Source organism: Carcharodon carcharias, chromosome 20 (assembly GCF_017639515.1).
Source record: "Carcharodon carcharias isolate sCarCar2 chromosome 20, sCarCar2.pri, whole genome shotgun sequence".
Lineage (NCBI taxonomy): Eukaryota > Metazoa > Chordata > Chondrichthyes > Lamniformes > Lamnidae > Carcharodon > Carcharodon carcharias.
Window position 1 is genome coordinate 42,055,490 of NC_054486.1, and position 24,217 is coordinate 42,079,706.

Below are 24,217 nucleotides of genomic sequence, written 5' to 3' on the forward strand. Positions count from 1 at the left end.
AGACAGGGGAATCTCCGAGCAATACATCAGTGAAGATTTCAAAATGAACACAGCCATTATTGCAGCGAGACTCTGACATTTCCGTGTTAATCCCTTCATTTGGGCTGCACTTCAGTTGCAACCATTCCGGTCTCTACTTCATTGTGTTGTCTTCCTGGGGAAAGAAGAGAGAGGGGAAGAAACCATGGATGAGCGAACATTGCTCATGCAATGCGCGATGCTGTATGCAAAGCTCAGGTAAGTGAAAATGCAAACCAGAAAGTCACAAAGCTTCCCCCTGTAACTCCACATTTTTCCTTTTCAGATAGTAATCTTGAATGCCTTAATTGAACCTGCCTCCACCATACCCTCAGGCAATGCGTTCCAGATCTTAACCACTTGTAGCGTGAAAAGATTTCTCCTCATATCCCCATTGCTTCTTTTGCCAATTACCTTAAGTCTGTGCCCTCTTGTTCCACCAATAGGAACAGTTTTTCCCTATCTACTCTGTTCAGTTTTGTCATGATTTTGAATACCTCTATCAATTCTTCTCTTAACCAAGAAAACAGCTCCAACTTCCCCATTCTATCTACGTAACTGAAGTTCTTCATCCCTGGAAATATTCTTGTGAATCTTCTGCACAATCTCTCTAGGAAAGATGTGAAGGCATTAGGTTAAAGTGTGGCATCCAGAATTGGATGCAATTCTCCATTTGAGGCCAACCTAGTGTTTTATACAAGTTTAACATATCCTCTTTGCTCTTGTACTCTATGCCCCTATTAATAAAGCCTAGGATGCTTTATTAACTGCTCTCAACCTGTCCTGCTACATTCAGTGACTTATGCACATATATACACTTGGGTACCCTTGCTCATCCACTCACTTTAGTATTATACCCTTATTTTATATTGTGTCTCCATCATCATCTTACCAAAATGAATCATTTCCCACTTTTCAGCATTGAATTCCATTTGCCACTTGTCCAAGCATTCTACCAACCTGTCTGTGTCCTTTTGAATTTCTACACTCCTCCTCCCCGCAGTTCATAATGTTTCCAAGTTTCATATCATCCGCAAATTTTGAAATTGTGTCCTGTACTTCAAGTTCTAGGTCATTAATATATATCAGGAAAAATAAAGGCCTCAACACCAACCCTTGGGGAGCTCCAATACAAACCTTTGTCCAGTTCGAAAAACATCCATTACCTACTACTCTTTCCTATCACTGCGCCAATTTTATACCCATGTTGTGATTATCTCTTTTGTTCCAAAAGTTCTAACTTTGCTCTCAAGTCTGTTGTGTGACACTATCAAATGTTAATTGTTGGTTGATTTATGTTGTTAAATACACACAGGTTTTGGGCATTGTTTGATTAAAGAATGAGATCACATACAGAGACTACTGGGACACTGGGTTAATAGTTAGGGGACAGTGATCTTTAATATGACATCCTGTGATTAAACCTACTAACAAGGAAAAGATCTGTTTTGTTTTGAAATTCAGCATCTGGCTTGGATCCATTTAACACCAAATGCCTTTTGGGAGCCCATGTACACTATATCAACAGCATTACCCTCTATGTTACTTCATCAAAATCTTCAAGTTAGTTAAACACAATTTGCCTTTAACAAATCCATGCTAATTTTCCTTAACCTGTATTTGCCTAAGTGACCACTAATTTTGTGTCTCTTTATGGTTTCTAGAACCTTCCCCAGCACCGAAGTTAAACTGACTGGCCTCTAGTTGCTGGGCTCAAAAGGGTGTAACAATTGCAATTCTCCAGTCCTCTGACATCACCACTGAGTCAAAGGGAGATTGGATAGTTACCGCCAGTGCTTCCACAATTTCCACTCTCACTTCCTCAGTATCTTTGGATGTATCTCATCTGGTCCTGGTGCCTTATCAACTTACAAGTGCAGATAGCCTATGCAATGTTTCTTCCTTATTGATTTTAAATCCTTCAAGCTCTGAATAACCTCCTTTTTTACCATGCCACCTGCTTCCATACATAAATTCTCTCTTTGGTCCCTAATCTGCTCCACTCCATTTACCACCCTTTTACTACAGAAGATTCCCTTTTCTGTTAGCTGCCAGTCTCTCTTTCATAATCTCTATTAGCTTCTCATATTTGCTTTTTCACCTCCCCTCTGCGTTCAGACTGGGTCCTGGTGTAGTATCTGCCTCACATTGTCATAAGCACACATTTTTCTCCTTCATCTTAATCTCTATCTCTTTCATCATCCAGGGGGCTCTGGATTTGTTTGCCCTTTGTGGAAATATACCTTGACTGCCTGAACTCTCTCTTTAAAGGTCGCCCATTGTTCAGTTACTGTTTTCATGCCAGTCTATGATTTGGTGCAGATCCATTCTTATCCCCAATTTATTATTCATAATCTGGATTGTTCCTTGTCATTTTCTCTATCCAACCTAAACCTCATGATGCAATGATCATTGTCCCCTAAATGTTCCATTACTGACACTTGGTCCACTTGAGACATCCTCTCTCTCCAGCACTGCAATGTCGTCCTTACTTAATACCACTACTCCTCCCTGTTTCCTCCCCTATATTTCCTGAGCACCTTGTATCCAGGAATATTTAACACCAGTCGTGCCCTTTGAGCCAGGTTGCTGCTAAAGCCACAGCATCATATGGCAATATGTGCCTGTAACTCAGCAGCCTTATATATCACACTCCATGTATTCACATACAGGCCCAGTAACCCTGATTTAGACTTAATTTATTTCTCCCTCCCTCTCAACCTACCTAATAACTTTATATTTCCTACTCTAGTACTAGCTATCTTTCCCAATATTCTGTGCACCTTGGTATTCCTCACTGGTTTTATTTAATTCATTCATGGGATGTGGGCTTCGCTGGCTGGACCAGCATTTATTACCCATCCCTAGTTGCCTTTGAGAAGGTGGTGGTGAGCTGTCGCCTTGAACCGTGGTAGTCCATGTGGTGTAAGCATTTATTACCTCCTGCTTTCTACACCTCTACCAAGTTAGTTTAAACCCCAAAAACACTAGTAAATTGCTTTGCAAGGAGCCCAGTCCCTACTTTTTAAGTGTAAACTGTCTGGCTTGTACAGATCCCATTTCTCTCAGAGCTTGCCCTGAAGTAATTTAAAGCCCTCGCTCCTGCACCATCTTTCTAGCCATGCTTTCATCTGCTTTATTCTCCTGTACTCTATACTTACTTGTGCTTGGTACTGGGAGTAAGCTGGAGATGACTACTTTTGAGGTCCTGCTTGCTTATTTTCTACCTAGCCTTCTAAATTCTGACTGCAGGACCATATCCCTCTTTCTTTGCCCTTCATACCACTGTGTGGATTGTGACCGCTGACTCATCACCCTCCTCCCTTGATGCTGTGCAGCCATTCAGCCTTGACCATGGCACCATCCTGGATTCAGGTCGGCAGTCGCAAAACCACCCGTCTATTCTCCTAACTATCGAACCATCTATCACTATTGTTCTTTTAGTTGTCTTTGTGCTCTCCTGCACAGCTGAGTCACCTGGCTCTGGCTGCATTCCCTAAATGAACCATCATTTCTTCATTATTCAAAACTAAATACTGGTTAGAGAGTGGGATGCACTTGGGGGAGTTATTGTACTACCTCCCTGTTTCTTCTTGACTGTCTGGTGGTCATCTGTTCCTTCTCTCCCAGTGTATTCTTAAGTTGTGGGGTGACCACATCTATAAACATGCAATGTATGAAGCTCTGAACCTCTGGATGCACTTCCACGATGTCAGCTCAAGCTCCTAAACCTGGAGATTAAGCTGCAGCAATTGATGACACTTCCTGCGCAAATGGTTATCCAGGACACAGCAAGTGCCCTAGAGTTCCCACATAGAGGTCAGAGAACCCTGCCATTATTATTGGATAGTAAACCTTGCTGCTGCTACTACTAATAAAAGTTACTACTGCTAATAAACTTTTCTGCTAATACACCTTACTATAATTAATAATTAATAAATTCACTCACCACTGTAGTAACCCAATTTAAATTCTTCATTTTCAGCTAATTTGAAATAAATACCTGAGCTTCGATAGAAAAGAGAAAAATACTCAACAATTCAATCACTGGCCTGGTTTCCTGTGACATCGCATTTTAATTTTCTTCGGGTTCCTCCCACTGGCCTCTGTGACTTTCTTCCTTTCTCCGCTGCTCCTTTTATTCCCACTATGCTCTCACCTCTCCCACTGGTCTTGCAATGAAACATTTAATATTGTGATTTTTATGACAGTAATTAATGGAAATAGATAATGGAGTAAAGAAACAATGAACTGTGGATAGTACAATAGAGTCTGATATTGAAATGATAGAAAAAAAGGCACAAAAAATGGCTCTTCAGTAAGAGAGTCTTAAACACATTTTAATGGTGAATGCGGTTTGTTATATAACTAATAAAGTTGCAGTAATTGAAAAACAGAAATTATGCTAAACTTGTACAGAACCTTGGTTAGATCACACTTGGAGCAGTGTGCCCATGTTCTGGTCGACGTGTTATGAAAAGGATATGGAGATACTGAAGGCACAAAGATTTACAAGTTTCAAGAGGCTTGAGGTTTTTTCCTGTAGAAAAGAAGTGCCTGAGGGATAACCTGATAGAGGCCTTTAAGGCTATGACAGTGTTCAATAGGGTGGATGTGGAGAAGACACTTGCACTGGTGATGATGTTCAAAATTAGAGGCCATACATGTATGATGGTCACTATTAAATCTAATTAAGGAATTCAGGAGAAACTTCTTTGCTCAATGTGGAATATGCTACTACTGGAGTAATTGAGACAAATACTATGGATACATTTAGGGAAGCTAGATGCACAAATGAGAGAGAAAGGAATAAAAGATTATGTTGACAGGGTGAGAAAATGTTTCCATTAGTAGGAGAGACTAGGACCCGAGGGCACAGCCTCAGAGTAAAGGGAAGACCTTTTAGAACAGAGATGAGGAGAAACTTCTTTAGCCAGAGAGTCTATGGAATTCATTGCCACAGAAGGCTGTGGAGGCCAGGTCATTGAGTGTACTTAAGACCGAGATAGATAGGTTCTTGATTGGTTAGGGGATCAAAGGTTACAGGGAGAAGGCGGGAGAATGGGGTTGAAAAACTTATCAGCTATGCTTGAATGACGGAGCAGACTCAATGGGCCAAATGCCCTAATTTCTGCTCCTATGTCTTATGGTCTTATGAAGCGGGATGGGAAGAGGATTGTGTGGATCATAAACAACAGTATGGACCAGTTGGGTCAAATAGTCTGTTTCTATATATTCAGGTTTATGCTGCTTTTTTTTTTAATGGGTAAATTAATTTCATTTAAATGTCTTAATCCATTTTCTGAACGAAAATGAATGTTGCTACGTTTTCAGTAATTAAATTCGTAAGCACATTTGTTTTGGCCTTCATACAAGTTAGCTTTGCATTGTGTACAGTGGTATGCATCTGTTTCACTTTATACAGTTGCTATATAACCTGAATATTTCCAGCATTTTCTGTTTTCATCATAGTATACACTTACTGTTTGATGCATTGTTGAGGTTCACTTTAGACAGGCCTGAAAATATATCTATAAATAGATCCCTCCATTTGGTTTGCAAATAGAGCCCATGTTTTCCCTCCTGTGCTTGAGCCAGAAGTGAAATATATTTTAAAGCCATTTCAGTTTTGAGGAAATGAACTTGATAATATGTACGTTAACACCTAACAAAGTGGCCATTATGTACTGAAATTGTGAAATGATGATCAATGATTTTCATGGCATTAAACATAGATGATGTGCAAATGAATGGAGAGGATAAAGGGTGACATAAGGAAATTCATTGTTCTTCTAGTTCAGGGACTTTGCTCTTCAGAGACATTTTCTTAAGACATAAGTATGGGAGAGGTTTCATATTTTTAGCAAAGAACATATGTTCCTGTACCTGCCTGCCACAATGTGAAAAATATCTGAGATTGTTTGTACAAAAGGAGAGTTAGATGTACAAAGGATCTCCTGTATTGGTCCAGAATAATTGCAAATACTTGGGTGTTTAGCCTTGTTTAGTAGATAAGTGTATTGTTGCTCCTCAAGATGATGCAAAAGAGACCTTCTAGGATGTTTTTCCAACCTTTGATAAACAGTAATTTATTGAGAAGGTGAAGTTCCTACCAGATGTTCCAAGAATTATAATTAATTGAGCCCCAGAATTATTACGGCATAGAATGAGGCCATTCAACTCATGGGTCCATTTCGGTTTCCTGTAGAGCAATCCAATCAGCCCTTTTTCCCCCTGCTCTACCTGATAGCCCTGCAAGTGCCCATCCAATTTACTTTTAAATCATTCATTATCTCCACTTCCATCATTCTTGTAGGCAACCAAGTTCCAGGCCGTTAAATTTCACTGCTTAAAAAAATTCTTCCTCACATTCACCTTTGTATCTGTTGCCTCAAACTTTAAACCTGTGCCCCTCATCTTTGCATCACCAGCTAATGGCAACAGCTTTCCTTTGTCTACTATATCTAAGCCTCTCATGATTTTGTTCACCTCTATCAAATTTCCTCTCAATCTCCTTTGCTGTAAGGAGAACAGCTCCAGCTTCAGCAACCTAATCTTTTAGCTTTGTGGTAATACTTTTTGGCATTTAATAATCACCCAAGGATATATCAATTCTTTGTCTCTTTTCTGGGTTCAAGAAAACAATTTTCTGCAGATTTTGACTTTATGGCCACTATTTACATTCTTATTCTTTGCAAACCATGCATTTCTAGATCTGAGGTAGTATGATTAGGACAATTGGACCCAAGGTAGATGGTAAATTATTGGAAAGGTAAAATACTACAGATGTTGGATATCTCAGCAGACAGTGCAACATCTGCAGTGAGAAATAAAGTTAATGTCTCAGGCCAGTGGGTTTTCATCAGATTCAGTTCTAACATATAAAATGTCCGATTTCCAATGTAACAAGTGGGGTTTTCTGAAATGAACATTTAAAAAAGCACAAACTAAAATTTGTCCCAGCAATAGAAATTATAGGGCTTGGAATGTACAAAAAATTTTAACATATTAAAAATAATATAAATAGACTTCTGGTAGAATTGCAAGTCATGGTACTCTGACATTCTATGACTTAATTAAGACCTCCCAGTTGCACTTCTAGAGGCAAGGGCTGTTTTTGTTGGAAGAGCAGATTTGACATATAATATGAACCCCAGCCCCCTCAAAATTATGTGGTAAAAGTAGTCATAATTTCTGTAAAAGCTTTTGAAGTAGATTCTGGGCAGTAGCAAAGTTTGTGATACTAAATGGGACAAGCTTATCAGTGTTTGAAACAAAGCTTAGTCAAGATACTTCAGTTCTCAAACCTTTGCTTATTTTGAGGTTTGAGTCTGGACTTTGGAAACCCTGTTCTCCAAGAAAATGTTTAGTTCCGCCATATGCCTTGAAGTTGTTGCTGCATAAACACCTGTATTATCCCTCTTGAACATCACATCTCGATTTGAAGTTTGTTGCAGGGAAAGCTACCTCCCTTAATTTCAGTAAAGGAAGGTGACTTTTTTAGGTCCATCGGTCTTTTATTCAATGCTAAGCTAAGTCCTTATTCCAGTTCTTGCAAAGTCTCACTTTTTTTCTTTTTCTTCTCTGCCTGATTTGAAATTTAAGTGGCATTTTGATTCTATGGATGATGAAGGTATTATTCTTCTATGTGAATATGACCAGATCTCTTCCATTGTTTGTGGAATGTAAATGATGGGAAAACCAATCTCTAGATGGATGGTACCTGATTAAAATTAAGATTGTCCACTGTTGTCACTTATCAAGGTAACGCAGTATTAGAAACTTTTGGGCCAATTCGATACATGCTGGAGTAAACTACAAGGAATGATCCTAGAAAATATCCTGGTTGATGTTCTGGTTGATCACTGGATTTATTTCAGCTAAATATTTCTAAGTAATTCAAACAGAATTAGAGTGTAGCAACTCAAATAGAGTGTAGCAGAAGAGATTTTGAGTTTGGCATTAAGTACTCAAAAGTTTCTAGCTTTCCTAATGTAGTATCTGGTTTTAATCCCATGGTATGCAGAGAATAATCTTTCAGATAGAAATCAAGTTTTATCCACCCTGTATTTTCTGTGTGGCCTGCACTTGTCCCTCCTGTGGCCTGCTCACTGCCTCAACCTTGCTCACTGCCTCTCTCCTGCTCATGGCCTCCTTCCCAGTCGCAACCCTTCCCACTCCCTTGCTCGCTTCCCCAACCTTGCTTATCCTCCCCTGAGTCCTCACACAGCAAGGGTTGGGGAGAGGGAAGTGGCCAGCAAGCAGGAGGGATGCACAAACGGGAGGGAGGCAGCAAGTGGGATTGTTGGGAGGGAAGCAGATAGCAAGAGAAGAATGGCGAGCAGGAGGGTCAGGCTGGAAAGCGGCAAGTGGGAGGTAAGTAGATAGAGTTAGTGAGTCATTAAGAGTTAATAAGTTATTAAACAGAGCAACTGCACCCTTGGCCTACTGTGTACAGTTACCAATATGTTTATCTTTTAATATTCATTTTTTATGTCTTACAAACCAAGGTACCTTTTTTTGAAGAATAAATCGCAATGAATCTATAAGTATTTTTAAAATTCTACTCACGGCTCGATTGAAATTTTCCAATCTCCCAATTAGGTCTCAATTTTTTTATTGAAATATGCATGTATGTGTATTTTTTTTAGTCTATGGTCTTCCCTGTTTCTTGAACAAATCCTCCTTCATGTCCCAAGCACATCCAGGTATCCTTTTCTGACCTGTAAATTGGGTTAGTTCAAATTTCAGTAATATCACCTTTAATGTTTGCTTCTCTGGGCAGAAAATGAACTGAGAATAGATCTAAAGGAGTGCACCTAAAGGATGTGGGAGAGGAAGAAAGCTACTGACCAGCTAGGTCATTTTGGGATCCAAGGAAATACCAAGCAATAGTTAAGAACATTTATTTCCAAAGAGTCACAGTGATGGGGAAGCTTCAAACTGAGAACCAGTCTTAAGTGGCATGCCCCAAAGTACTATCTTTGGCCTCCATTTGTTTCTCCTCTTTATAAATGACGTCCAGGAAGGAATATCAAGCTAGATCAGAATCTTTACAGGTGACTGCCTAGTCTGCAGAGGCATTACTGGAGCAACAGATTAGGTTAACCTTCAAGAAAAAAATCTCATTAAATGTACCAACATATGGAGAATGAAATTCAATGTAGAGAAATGTAACATCATGCGAGTCAGCAATACTTGATGTCCATCGGTACCCAACTACACAATGCATGATTCCTCCTTTTGGAGTTATCAAAGAATGCTGTTACTTGGGAATCCACATCCAAAACACTTTAATGTGAAATGTACAAAGTCAATGTGCAGCTTTCAAAGCTTTCAAAATGCTTGGGTTTGTGAAATGAAACTTGCATTTAAACTGCACCAAAGGAGATGCTGTACCAGATATTGGTTAGAGCATGGTGTAGCCGCTTGGGACCCATATGCTGCCACAAACATTGCCCCCCTTGTGAATGTTCAACTTATGAAGCTTTATTTCATTACAAACAATTATTCGCTAGATTCTAGTGTCTCCTGGTTAGTCATATTGCTAGGCTGGCACAGCTCCAGAACTGAAGGAAACCCCATAGGTTGATGTGCCTTTATAAAATTTTGAATGAACAATTAAATATTTCTAAGCAGTACATTAAGCCTACAAGTGACCCGAGCTTGAAGAGTTCATAACCAAAAGCGCCAACTGTATACTCCCAAACATACTTCCTTTTGCTAACCTCTTTTTCCCAAGAACAATTAAAGACTGGAACAATCGTCCACAAACCTTAATCTCCATGCCCTCTAAGATTCATTTAAGGAATATCTGTTGAACTTTTTCAGTTAACGTGACCATCGACTGAACTCAATGTGCACCTCCTGTGTTTTTTTTTAAAAATTTCCTGGGGCGGCCTGAGCGTGAAATACTGTGTGATGATGCGGGGCGAGCATCCCGATGTCATCGCGCACTTGCATGATATTTCAGTCGGTGGGTGCGCGTGAGTCAGCAGCGCGCCCGCCAACAATTAAGAGGCCTATTATGGCCATTAAAGTATTAACGCTATTTTTCGCTGCCCATCCAACCTTGTGGTTGGTGGATGGGTGACTCAGTCAGACGGCCTTTGGATTTTTGAGGAAACCTCATCCACGGTTGGGAATGAGGTTTCCGATATTAACTTAAAAAAAAGATCTGACATTTTTTATGTTTCTGTTCATGTGAGTGAGTCCTATGTGGGGACATTTTTTCCTTATTTCACATTTTTTCTTTATTTTTGATTTGAAAATTCTTCAGCTTCTTGAGGCAGCTCCCTGCCTTCAGGGAGCTTTCAGTGCACGCTCCCCCGCGCATGAGCAGACTTGCACTCGCCATCCTCCTGCCCCCACCCCGGCAGTGCTGAGCATCTCTGTGTCTTTCATGCTGGCAGGCCATTAGTTAGCCAGCCAGTGTGAAATTGCATTAAGGGCCAATTGGAGGCTGTGGGCCATTTCCTGGCCGCTCCACCTGTCTGATAACCTGAAAATCCTGCCCCTGGTGGAAGACTATGGAGAGAAACCTTACTAAGTAACAACAATCAGCGAATTGACATGCCGCTGATGTCAGTGTCCTGACAATGTCCCTGTGACTTTTCTCTTCCTCGCGTTCAGTGTGAAAATTCTTTAGGTACTTGAAAGATGAATCGCTAGAGCATCAAAGGCATCTTACAAGGCGCACAACTTCAGAGCTGGTTGGTTATGTTTATTTCACCTATACAGCCATAGGTTTATACAGTGACTCTACTGGTAATATGTTTTATCTTGGAACCAGTTATTTAGTCAAAGTGTTTGCCAGAAGAAATTGACATCAAAGGACAAAGCAATAAAATAGATTATTTTTATCTTGCAGGACTGACGGATAGGACAGAAAAACTGAACGCTCTTAAGGAATTGTTGAAGAAATTTCCTACAGTAAACTATGAAGTTTTCAAATACATTATTACCCATTTAAACAGGTAGGTCAGAACTTAATCTGGTCACTGAAAGAATAAGATCATAGTGTTTCAAGAAAGATTCAAGTCTGGAGGAACTTGTCATCACAAGGCTACATTGAATACCCATTTTTTCAGATTGAGTTGAAACTTGTTCATTTGACTGCCTTTTCCCAGTTGGCAAGGGTTTGTTAGCGATCTGAGTATATGCCTGGCGTACCATGTACAACACATTGTATTGGATTTTGCTGTCAGAAGTGACACTGCTTGCTGCTGGCCACAAAGATCTCCTAGTCTCTATGGTGTGTATTTAACCTTTGCTGGCATTAATTTGATTCTGGTGCCAACAAAATGGGACCTCCAATGTCCAGAAACAGTGGTGTCAACTAGGCTAAGAAGCCAACCACATTGAAGAGTTCTCACATCAAGCAAATCAGAAAGCAAAATACACTGATTATCCTTGAGTTTTTAATCATTTGCAAAGAGCGAAATAAAAATTGGGGCTTGGAGATTAAGGCAGAAGTTGAAGGATCATAAACTAAAAATAACTTTCATATTTAAAAACCAGTGAAACTTCTATCATAATGGAGAAATTTGACATTCCACAAATACAAAATTAGTTTCCAGGGCCAGAGAGACTTGTACACCTTTAAAAACTCAACTGCACCTCATTCAACAGGGTTTTTTTTACAGTGAAATTGAAAGTATAAAAAGTGAAAGTTCACATCAATTCACATAATTTCTAAAGATTTCCACCTGCAGGGACTTAACAACCCACCCAGTGGAAGAGCTTGGAACCACCTATGTTTCCGCATTTAACTGTACATGTACGGATGCCAGAATTGCTGTTGGCTTCATTGTTGTAATGACAGTGAATGCTGACCGTTTTGCTATCATTACAACAGCTAAAATCTGGGTCATTTTGATAAGGATCCAGAAATACATTCAGTTGCAGCCCTAGAAGACATTGCAATGTTCTGGATTCAGTTCTAGCCCTGCTTTTTCTGATTTGCTTAGGTATAATTGCCCAGTAAGGTTGAATTGTGAAAGAGGGTGGGGAGCAGAAAATAGAGGTTTGCAACCCCTCTAGCATTCAGTAGGTAATGAGAAATTCCACCAGAATAAAAGAAAGAACTTGATTAGAGCACCTTTTATTACTCCTGAACAAGCACTTTACAGTGAAGTAGCTTTTTTTTTTTAAGTGTAGCCACTGTTGAAAGAAACATGGCAGCCAATGTGCACTGAGCAATGTCCCACACATAGCAGAATGGAAATGTCCTGATAATCTGTTTGTGTTATTGGCTGAGGGATAAATATGGATCTGGCACAGGGAGAACTCCCCTGCTTTTGAAATAGTTCCATGGGACCTTTACATCCAACTGAGAAGGGCGACGGGGCTTTGATTTTACATCTCACCTGAAATACAGGACATCTGACAGTGTTGCATTCCCTCAGTACAGCACTGAAGTGTCAGCCTAGATTATATGCTTGAGTCTCTGAAATGGGACACCTTAGAAGTGAAGGTGCTATTATTGAGCCAAGCCTGGCACTGTAATCACAATTCAGATGATCGAACATTATATAACCTGCACGCTACTGCATGCATCTATGAATCCTTTCTAATCCCATAAAAATGCAGTAATTTTTTTAAATTGAAAAGCTTGAGTATTGGCAAATAGAGCATCAAATCCCGATATGATTTCTGAGCAGGTATTTACTGGCAGTTTTGACCTAAAGAGGCAATTATATTGCTTCTCGTTGTCCTTCCTTGGTAGCTGATCGGTAACTTCCCCTGTCTGACACAAACTGGGCTGGGGGTGGGTGGGTGAGTGAGGAGGTGCCATTAAAATAGAGTGGCTACTCTGTCCTATCCCAATAGGGCTGACTGCAGTTGCACACCCACTTAAAGCTTTACATACAAATATGGGGCTTTGATGGGACAATTGAGACAGACTGCTGATTTTAACTGAGCTCTGAATGAGACAGTAGGAATGACTTTTTGCCCAGCCAAATCTGTTGAGATCAAGAGTCGGAAGAAGGTCAGATATTAATTATTACAGTCTTTATGGGCCATATCAAGCAGGAATGGTGCTCCGGGCCCCACAAATAAACCTTGGACTGCTTGAGCCACACCTTTCATCTCTCCTAACTGCAATTCTTTTCCAGTGCTGAACCAATTCACTTGGTTTGTGCCAGGGATCATTCTTCCAGGACTCTGGCAGCAACCTCCAAGCCACCCTATTGTAACTTCCATTTTAGTTGACGAGCAGCTTGCTAATGAGGTTTGACCCTTAAAGCTGACCAAGCATCCCTGCCACTACTCCCAGATGAGCCAGCCATTCAACAGGCTGCATTCCCACCTGCAGTTAAAATCGTAGGAGAATAGGAACAAACATTCCTCAAATAATCAGAGCTGATTAAATTAATTGAAATAAGACGAGTAAAATAAAGATTTTGATTTCCTATCTTAAACTGAAAGCAAAGAAATCCCTTGATGTCATCAAAGGCTAATACCATGAGTCCTGATCTCTGGTAAAAAAAAAGTAATACTTTCAGTTGTAGCTGTACAAACTACCATCTTCAAAATGAAAGTGGCTTTTCAGGCATAATATGATCAGAGCTTTTCCTCATCAAATAACTGGTAAAGGAACTTCCAAGCACTTACCTCCACATAGTAAATCTCTTTGGGCAGGATTTTTAGGTCGGCATGCAGACACGATCAGCAGGCCCAGGAGTGGCCGGGCAATAGACCGCCGACTGCTATCAGCCCCTGACCGCAATTTCATGTCAACTGGCCAATTAACAGCCAGTCAGCATGAAGCGCTCGCTGAAATGCTCAGTGCTTGCTGGGGTAGGAGCAGGAGGAGGGCAGGCGCTGACATGAGTGTGGAATGAAAGCTCCCTGAAGGCAGAGAGCTGCCTCAGGGAGCTGAGGACATCAAAAGTATTTATTAAAGATTTTAAAATCAGAACAAAAATGTCCAAGCATCACAAACAGTCACCTGAACATATACATTATAAAAATTCTGTCCATAGATTTTTAAAAATTTAATAACAGAAACCTGATCCTGCCCTTAGGTGAGGTTTCATGGAAAATGAGAAGGCCGCCTGGCCGATTCGCCCGTCCGCCAACCGTAAGGTTGGATGGACTGTGTAAAATCGGGGACAATTACAACTTTAATGAGCTTAATTACCCTCTTAACTGTCGGCGGACGCACTTCCAACTTTTACACGTGTCCGCCAACCAAAATATCGCCCAACATCATCACACGCTATTTTACACTCAAGCAGGTTGGGTGCACGCCGACCTGAACGTCCTGTCCTTTATGCTTAAACCCCATATACATTTTCCCGTTGTTAATTATACATACGTGTATACATTTAGACCGCATTTTCATAGAAAAAACATTTTCAAAGCCATCAATCTAATTGATAGTAAAACAGGCTGATAAGAAAGCCCCCTTCATAATGATGAATGACTTGTGCAGCAGGAAGTAACTAGTCCTTATATAGTGCCATGCCTAACCAGAAACCATTCTTAAATGTGACATCTGGTTGACCATCGTAATAAGTTAGCTAACAGCTATCATGGTAGAAGCACCACAGCTGCTTCTAAGTGCACAACAATGGGTTCACAAACCACTTGAGATACGTTGCTTTTATTTATTAATTCATGGGATGTTGGCATCACTTGGCAAGGCCAGCATTTATTGCCCATGCCCTGTTAACTTTTGGAAGGTGATGAAGCAGATTTGTGGCATGAACACTACTTGTCAAGACTGAATGTTGTCTGGGTCTTGCTAGATGTGGGCATGAATTGCTTCGGTACCTGAGGAGTTGCGAGTGGAAGTGAAACTGCGCAATCATCAGTGAGCATTCCCACTTCAGACCTTATGATAGAGGGAAGGTTATTGATAAAATATTTGAAAATGTCTGGGCCTAATGAATCCCTGCAGTGATGCCTCGGAGCTGAGGTGATTAGTCTCCAACGATTGCAGCCATCTTCCTTTGCTGGGCATTAATGCAGCCGGTGAACATTTTCCCCTGATTAGTTTCAATATTACTCGAGTTCCTTGACGTCAGCCAATGTTGCCTCGATGCCAAGGGCAGTCACTTGCCTAACTGCTGGAACGCGGCTCTTTTGTCCATTTTTGGCTGTAATGAGGGTCAGGAGCTAAGTGGTCTTGCGGAACCCAATCTGAGCATTGGTGAGCAGATTATTGGTGAGTAAGTGCCGTTCGGTTAGTGCTGTTGCGACTCCTTCGATCACTTTGATGATTGAGAGTATGCTGATGTGGCAGTAATTGAATTTGTCCTTTTTGTGGACAGGACATCCCTGGACAATTTTCATTTTAGATACTGGTATTGTAAATGTTGTAGAACAGGTTGGCTGGAGGCATGGAAAGTTCTGGACCACAAGTCTTCAGCATTACAGCTGGTGTATTGTTAGGGCCCATAGTCTTCTGCTGTGTTCAGTGTGCTCAGCCACTTCTTGATGTCACATAGATGGAATCATATTGCCTGAAGGCTGGTTTTGGTGATAATGGAGGCCTGTTGGTATTGGCAGAAGCTGGTTGCAATCACTCCAGCCTTGTCTTTTAATAGCTGGGCTCTGCCATCTTTGAGATGTTGTTTAATTGTTCACCACCATTCATGCCTTTGGAAAGAGAAGCAACATCCAAGATGGGAAAGGATGAATAATACCCCTGTTCACCCTGATGGATTGACTACCCTCTGATCAGTTTGTGCATAGTTCATACGCAATAAGGCAATGCATTCCTTTCTTACTTAGAGATTGGGCATGGAGAAGAGTGCAGATATTCAAGATGATTCGTGGACATATCCATTTCATGGAAATAGCAAATCTGATAATCTGCAGGATAAAGAACCAGGAGCATTTGAAATATGCGGAAGAAAAGGGGGGAAAACATTGGAAGTTAAGCACACTGAACTCTGAACAATAAAAGTGACAGTGCAACCCAACAGGTTAAATCATTTTACATATTTTTGGAAAAGGAATTGAACCTGTTAGGTCAGTCATTTTTCCCCAGGTATTTGAAATCCATGCTACTGTTCCACCTCGAGGGGAGTTGGTCTTTAACACCAAGTACAAATGGCAGACATTGAGCTATAGCCACTGTCATATGATAGTTATTGTTGTGCAATCCAAAAATAAACAATGGGGAAAGCACTGGGGTGGTCTTTCTGGTGCATTTTACATTAACCAGAGCTGATTTTGATGCCTGTTTTGCTTGATGCTGCAACGCTTTTGTGATTCACTGTACAGTTCTATTTCAGTTTGGGCTTTTCATAGAATCATAGGTTACAGCACAGAAGGAGACCATTTGGTCTGTCATGTGCGTGCTGGCTCTCTGAAAGAGCAACTCAGCTAATCCCACTTCTCTGCCCTTTTCCATTAATTCTGCAAATCTTTTGTCTTCAGGCGTTTATCCAATTCCCTTTTGAAAGCCATGATTGAAGCTGCCTCCAACATTCTCAGTAGTGCATTCCAGATCCTAACTTAATTAAACTAAAGGAAGTGGGGGGAAGTGATCATGTAGGAGAAGATTGAGTAAATTAAGGGGAAATGACCAGGCAATGGATCAAGATAGCTATAAAGGTAATAATCAGAGTATGGGCAGGAAGGGACAGTAATTGCAAACTTAAAAGTATGCCAGCGAATAGGGCCAGAGTTTACAAAAACCGTAAAAGAACTGAATTAAGGGCTCTGTATCTAAATGCCTGTAGCAGTCACAATAAAACAGTTGAATTGTCAGCTCGAGTAGAAATTCATATGTATGACCTGATTACAGAGATGTGGCTACAAGGAAACCAAAGCTGGGAGCTGAATATCCAACATTCAGGAAGCTTGGAAAAGGTGGTGGGGTAGCTCCGTTAATTAAAGAGGACATTAGTAGCATAGTGAGAGATTACTTTAGTTCTATTGATCAAGACATGGAATCCGTTTGGGTGGAGCTAAGAAACAGGTTCAGAAAGCATTGGTGGGAGTTGCTTATAGGCCACAAATTGCAGTGATAATGTGAATCTCAGTATAAATCAGGAAATTAGAGGTGCATATAACAAGTGTAATACAGTAGTCATTAGGGGATTTCAATTTATATATAGACTGGGTAAACCTAATTAGTACTAATGGAGGACGAATTCTTGGGATGTATGCACAATGATTTTTCAGAGTAGTACATTGAAGAACCAACTAGGGAGTGGGCTATTTTAGATTTAGTATGGTGTAATGAAAAAGGGCTAATAATCTTGTTGTAAAGGAACCTTTAGGAAAGAGTGACCATAGTATGATGTTATGACACAGCAGATGGTAAATGCTGAGTTGCTCAAACCCCAGAGGGAAACTTGAAACAGCTGCCACAACTGTTTTGTAATTTGTATTTTTGTTTTGAGATGCGTACCTTGAATTCAGTAGTAATAAGTCCACCGAGTCTGAGGTTTTTTACAAAACTAAATTAAACATTTACTAATAAAATTATTTTAAGCACATACATAGGTCTACAAATTACTACAATGATAACTCCTAAATCCCCTAATTAATCTAGCTCTCCGTTACACTTCCGTTAAGGCAACAGTAAAACAACATAGATTTCAACAGACCCAGGCAAAGCACACAATACTCTGGACAGTAATATTCAAAGTGAATTCTCTTAGCTTCGGTTCCTGGAGACAGCAGCTTGGTACATAGAGGTTGGAGGCTTTTCACACTTGTTAGATCTTAGAATTCCTTCTTCTTACACATAACCTCATCTCCTTCATACAGGTTTCTTCCTTTTTAATGTAAACCCCAGTGTTCAGAAATGCCTTTGCAACTTTTTCCATAATATAAATCTTTCATAGCACTCAGATTATCAATAATCTCTGGGAAAAATAAACACTGTTTGGCTTAGCCTCTTTTGACTAGGTGTAACACCTTACCATCCCTTTGAAATTCATAACTCTGGTTTATCGAGAAATGCAAATGTTCTTCACACCTCGCATTCTAAAACTTCAGCCATGTTGACGTATTTAGCATTTCAAACCTAGCTTCTGTTCTGATACATCAAAGCACCCAGACTAGCTGTCTGCAATTCAATTAAAACTCGCACGCACACACAGACATACAGACACACTCTGATCCAAACCCCATTATTAACCTATCTTTACAATAAATCTCAAATGATATGAAAATTATTATATTTTCATGACAATGATAGAATTTTACATGAATTTTGAAAGTGATGTAGTTCAATCAGAGACTAGAGTCTTAAGTGTCATAAGACGCTTAGAAAATAATGTTATGATTGGGCAGAGTCCACATGGATATATAAAAGGGAAATCATATTTAACAAACCTTTTTGGAGTATTTTGATGATGTAACTAGCAGAATAGACCAGGAAATGTGGCATATTTAGATTTTCAGAAAGCTTTTGGTAAGGTCCCAGACAAGAAGTTGATAAAATTAGAGCACGTGGGATTCGGGGTAATGTACTGGCATGGATTGAGAACTGGTTAATCAACAGAAAAAAGAGTAGGAATAAATGGGTCATTTTCAGGTTGGCAGGCTGTGACTAGTGGGATACTGAGAGGATCAGTGCTTGGGCCCCAGTAAGTCTCAATCTATATCAATGATTTGGATTTGGGGATTAAAGGTAATATTTCCAAATTTGCAGATGACACAAAAATAGGTGGAAGTGAGTTGTGAGGAGGATGCAAAGACGTTTGAAGGGGATTTGGAGAGGCTAAGTGAATGGGCAAATATTCAACAGATGGAATACAAGGTGGAGAAATGTGAGGTCACCATTTTGGTAGGAAGAACAAAAAGGCAGAGTATTTCTTAGTGGGGCTGGTAAGTGTTGAACTTCAAAGGGATAAAAGCAAAATACTGAGAATGTTGGAAATTTGAAAAAAAACAGAAAATGCTGAAAAAACTCAGCAGGCCTGGCAGCATCTGTGGAGAGAGGAACAGAGTTAACATTTTGAGTCCGTACAATTCTTCTTCAGAGCTAAAGAGAAGTAGAAATGTGATGGATTTAAATCAGAAGGTGCAGCACCTACCCCTTTACCTCCTCCCTCCTCACCATCCAAGGCCCCAAGCACTCCTTTCAACTGCCTTTCGCTCAGTCCGCAAGCATGACCCCTTCCTGTCACTTGCCATTTCAACACAGCATCCTGCTCTCATGCCCACATGTCTGTCCTTGGCAGTTGCAAAGTCCCTGTTAAGTCCAGCACGAACTGGAGGAACAGCACCTCATCTTTCGATTAGGCACCTTACAGCCTTCATCGAGTTCAACCACTTGAGACCATGAAATCTCTCCTCCATCTTCACCCCTTTTTTTAATCCAATTTTTATTTATTAATTGAAATTTATATTTTTTAAATTTCATTTTATTTTATTTGTTCATTTTCTTATCCTTTTATCCCCAGCCTCCCCCCTTACAGGGCCACCTGTACCTTGTTTTTATGTTTTGCTTTCACAGAGTGGTAACCCTTGTTCTCCTCTTAATACCTTCTACTATCTTACCTTTATGCCACTATCAGCGCCTTCTTTACTCTTTACCACTACCATTAACACTCCCTTTGTCTTGTGTCCATGCCATCTTTGTCAATCTCTCCTTAGCTGTCACCTATCCCTGACTTTCTATCTTGTTCCACCTGCTCCACCCTCTCTTAAGCAGTATAAATTCCATTGCATTTCTACTCTTCAACTCTGAAGGATAGTCATACAGACTCAAAACGTTAACTCTTGTTTCTGTCTCCACAGATGCTGCCAGAATTGCTGAGTTTTTCCAGCATTTTCTGTTTTTATTAGAGCTTCAAAGGGACTTGGGTGCCCTTGTTCACGAGTCACTGAAAGCTAACATGCAGGTACAACAAGCAATTAAGAAGGCAAATGGTATGTTGGCCTTCATTGCAAAAGGATTTGAGTACAGGAATAAAGATGTCTTGCTGCAATTACGTAACGCCTTGGTGAAACCTCACCTAGAGTATTGTGTTCAGTTTTGGCCTCCTTACCTAAGGAAATATATATTTGTCATAAAGGGAATACAACAAAGGTTCACTAAGTTAATTCCTGGGATGGAGGGATTGTTCTATCAGGAATGATTAAATAGACTGGGCCTTTATTCTCTAGGGTTTAGAAGAATGAGAGATGATCTCATTCAAATATACAAAATTATTACAGGGCTTGATAGTGTGGATGCAGGAAGGATGTTTCCCTTGGCTGGGGTGCCTAGAACCAGACCTTTTAAGACTGAGATGAGGAGGAATTTCTTCGCTCAGAAGCTGGTGAATCTTTTGAATTCTCTGCCCCGGAAGGCCGTGGAGGCTCTGTCGCTGAGTATGTTCAAGACTGAGCTTGATTGATAGATTTCCACATATTAAAAACATCAAGGGATAAGGGGATAGTGCAAGTAAATTGTGTTGAAGTAACAGAGCAGCCATGATCTCATTGAATGGTGGAGTGGGCTCAAAAGGACTGAATGGCCTACTCCTGCTCCTATTTCTTATGCTCTTAACCACTTGCTGTGTAAAGTTCTTCATGTCAGTGTTGGTTCTTTTGCCATTCACCTTAAATCAGGATCCTCTGGTTCTCGGCCCTTCTGCCAATGGGATTTCTTTCTCTCTTAACTATTCTGTCTAGACCCCTCATGACTCTTCTCAACTTTTTCTCTAAGGTGAACAGCTCAGCTTCTCTAATTTGACCTCATAACTGAATTCCCCTAATCCCTCAAACCATTGTTGTAAATTTTTCTGTAATCTCTCTAAAGCCTTCAGATCCTTCCTAAAGTATGGTGCCCAGAATTGGCCATGATACTCCAACTGAGACCAATCCAGTATTTTATAAAGAATCTGAACTCTCTTGCTTTTGTACTTGCCTCTATTTATAAAGCCTTCCTGTAAAGCTTATTAATTGCATTCTCAACCTGTCCTGCCACCTTCAGTGATCTGAGCACATTTACACCCAGACCCCTCTGTTCTTGCCTCCTCTTTAGAATTGTACCCTTTATTTTGTATTGTATCTCTTAGTTCTTCCTACCAAAATGTATCACTTTGCACTTCCCTGCATTAAGTTTTAACTGCCAGTGTCCACTCATTCCATCAGCCTGTCTTATCACTATTTTCCTCACAGTTCACCAAATCTCCAAGTTTTGTCATCCACAAATTTTGAAGTTGTGCCTTGCACACCCAACTCAGCAGTGGTCCTAGTAACGACACCTGGCAAATCTTGGTGTATACCCTCCTCTAGTCTGAACTGTTCACTACTACTCTGTTTTCCATCTCTCACTTTCCCTTTTATCCCACGGGCTTTAATTTTGCTAGTAGGACTGTTATGTGGCACTTTATCAAATGCTTGCCTAAAAATAAATACCAGAAAAGATATATGGAAATAAATAATAGACATTATGTTTGTGCACTATAGGAAGAAGCTGGGGAAATTACTGAATAATATTTTATCCTCGTTAAGCTATACTTTTGTCCAGATTGTCTTTTTCCAAAACGTTAAGATAAACGGTATTAACTGACTGCCTTGAATGTATGGTTAATAATTTGGGAGAATTTGAAGTGATACATTTTCAGGATGAATAGATATCAAATCTATAATTTACTCATCAAAACTAATTAATTCTGTCCTTGACATTTCTTTGCCAGAAGGTTGCAAACCTTCAATTCTGTAACTGCTGTGTTTTACAAAGTGGTGGCTATTAAAAAGTATTTAGTCATCTGAACTAGAAACCAGCTAGAACAGGAGATCTGAGGCGGACTTCCATAATTAATGTTTAAAGTTAATAATGGTGATGAATTTGTAATTAAAAACAGATCTGATATTTTTCTTGTGTTCTGTTTTGTTGCAGGGTTAGTCAGCAGAGCAAAACAAATCGTATGATAGCAGATAATCTTGCCATTTGTTTTTGGCCTACCTTCCTGAGACCAGATGGCCTTACCAATGCTGCAGTGAATCAATCTGCAATTGAGACATTTATTCAGCAATACCAGTTCCTCTTTTACAATGGGGAAATTGTAGAAACGTTCACCCCTCCTGAGGAGCCTTGTACTGGTCAGTTGGTAGAACCATTATTACCACTGCCATCGTTGCCACCGCCACCGCCACCACCACCATCTCAACAGTTCCAAACACAGATACAGACAGATCAACTTGATATCATATGAGGAAAATAGGAACAGATGTCATTACTAGAAGCACTAAGTTGGATGTCTGACAACCCAATTGCTGAAGTTTGGAAGACCTAAAAAGGTTATGCATTTGCAAACTATAATAACGTCATTGCTTTAAGATCAATCATAATACCTTTCATCACTTTCCAAAGGAGACAGTTCTAACTGTGGATATTAATGGAATTTCTGAAATTACTGTGTACAAAACAAACTTGCTGCAATAAATACATTCCACTTGCTGCATGAAAGAAAAGCAATCTTGACAGTTTCTGTGGATTTTTTTTTGTGGTTGTTTTCTTCACAAACTTTTCGACAGTTCTGAATAACACTAAATTGTACAAAATGAAGTCAAATATATTTCTCAACCAACAATATAATAGAAAAAATCCAACTGTTTGACTGGATTTGACCTTTTATTTGTGCTGTTTTGGGAGTCATGGTGTTTGTGTCCTTACATATATGTGTGGGTGGGTAGATGGACATGCTGTCATTAGCAGCCTCCCAACATTTGCACTGCTTCTGAAAATATAGTTTTAAGAAAAATTGCCAGGTCTACTGTAAAAGACTTGATGTCTACTGCACCTTCTGTTTACTGGTAATAGAATTGTGATGATTCTTTTTGTTATGGGAAGAATCCACTTATTTTAATGACCAACAGCACAATAAGGATCAGTTCAGGAGAAGACTGAGCTTAAAATTACCGCCATTTTATCCTCTATGTCTTACTGCATTTGTTTCATTTAAAGGATAAAATGTAGACTTTTATAGCATCCTTAATCGTTGGAAAAATAATGCATGTGTTTAACTCCTGATTGGTCTTGTACCTTATCCTAATGCATTTTTAAAGATAATTTTCCTCTTTGGGAAGAATTGGGAAAATATTGGGTGTATAGGAAAGTCATTTTTCATATGAGATTGTAAATCTTTCCATAATCTTCAATTATATGGCTTTCACATGTTGTGTTTGCAATAAAGATGGTGTATTAAATAGCTATAAGTGTTCCTTGTTTTTGTTAACTCATTTTAATGTGACCCCAACAAGTAAACTGTTATGAATTAAACATTGCTAACACAGCAATAAATATTTTGGGTATTGGCAATTACACACAACAGTTTATGTATAATTTTGTAAAGCTTGTATTCCTGTTACTTTCTGTGGCATTTTGTACTAAAATTTATTTAGATTATTTTACCTTATATTGTTCAAATTACATGTATGTAACATCCTGTTTTTTTAAAAAAAGACTTTCTTTTTAAATCGGTACCCATTTTGCTGTAAAATAATTCTGCTTTAAGTAGAAGTTTTGTTCATTTGAGTTAAGTGCTGTAAGTTTTCCTTAAAGTTAATGTAAAATAAATTGGTGAGCTGAGTGGGATGTAGTCAGTACTTGGTGGGGAAGCTGGCTTTATGAATGGTATCAATTCTACTTTAGTTCCTAAGCAGTTAAAAATTTGCAGCTATTTGAAGATATTGTAAGAATACTATTTTCAGAGAATTGTTAATCATTTGGTACACATTCCGCAGCTAGTATATGTTTGTGTAGGTTTGGGTGCTAGTTAACTATGAAAACAACTCATTTTGCTCAGTGTTGTCATTTGCCTCAGTGGGACTGATATGAAAACTCTTAAGATTTTGACATATCCACAATGTATTATAGTAAATAAATCATTTGAGAAGCAAATCTTAAGAGTTTGTACTCCACTTTCCTTAATAAAATCCTTTTTCTATGAACTGCAGCATTGCTGAAAAGAACATTTTTTGCACACTCTTCAACATTCTTTATAAAATATTGAAGTAATGCCAAAGAGATTTGTATAGTGCAGGTGACTGTTTTAATTGCTTCCTCAAAAATCATTTCCTTTTGTTTTTCTCTAGATTGGTAGGTCTATTACTAGAAAAGATATCTTCTTTGTGAAACTTGGAGCTGTTTCAACTCACTAATTTAGAAGAATTTTGAATCCTGTTTTGAGCCTCTGCGCTCATTGCTGACCATTATTGTAACGATCTACATGCAGTTTTTAGAACAAGGGTTGTCTACTGTTGACTGCTACAAAAAAATGAAGTTTAA

The 24,217-nt window shown here is 39.5% G+C and overlaps 1 protein-coding gene across 2 annotated transcripts in view; it reads left to right on the forward strand.

The window, feature by feature from the left end:
• arhgap5 (Rho GTPase activating protein 5) overlaps nucleotides 1-23,880 on the forward strand; it is an 80,931-nt gene extending 57,051 nt beyond the window's left edge. For both annotated transcript variants that reach the window (XM_041214422.1, XM_041214421.1), the window contains 2 exons: nucleotides 10,889-10,994; nucleotides 21,827-23,880. In XM_041214422.1, coding sequence (XP_041070356.1) covers nucleotides 10,889-10,994; nucleotides 21,827-22,142 — 422 coding nt within the window. In that variant the 3' untranslated portion in view covers nucleotides 22,143-23,880. The remainder of the gene's footprint in view (nucleotides 1-10,888; nucleotides 10,995-21,826) is intronic.
• The last annotated feature ends 337 nt before the right edge of the window (nucleotides 23,881-24,217 follow it).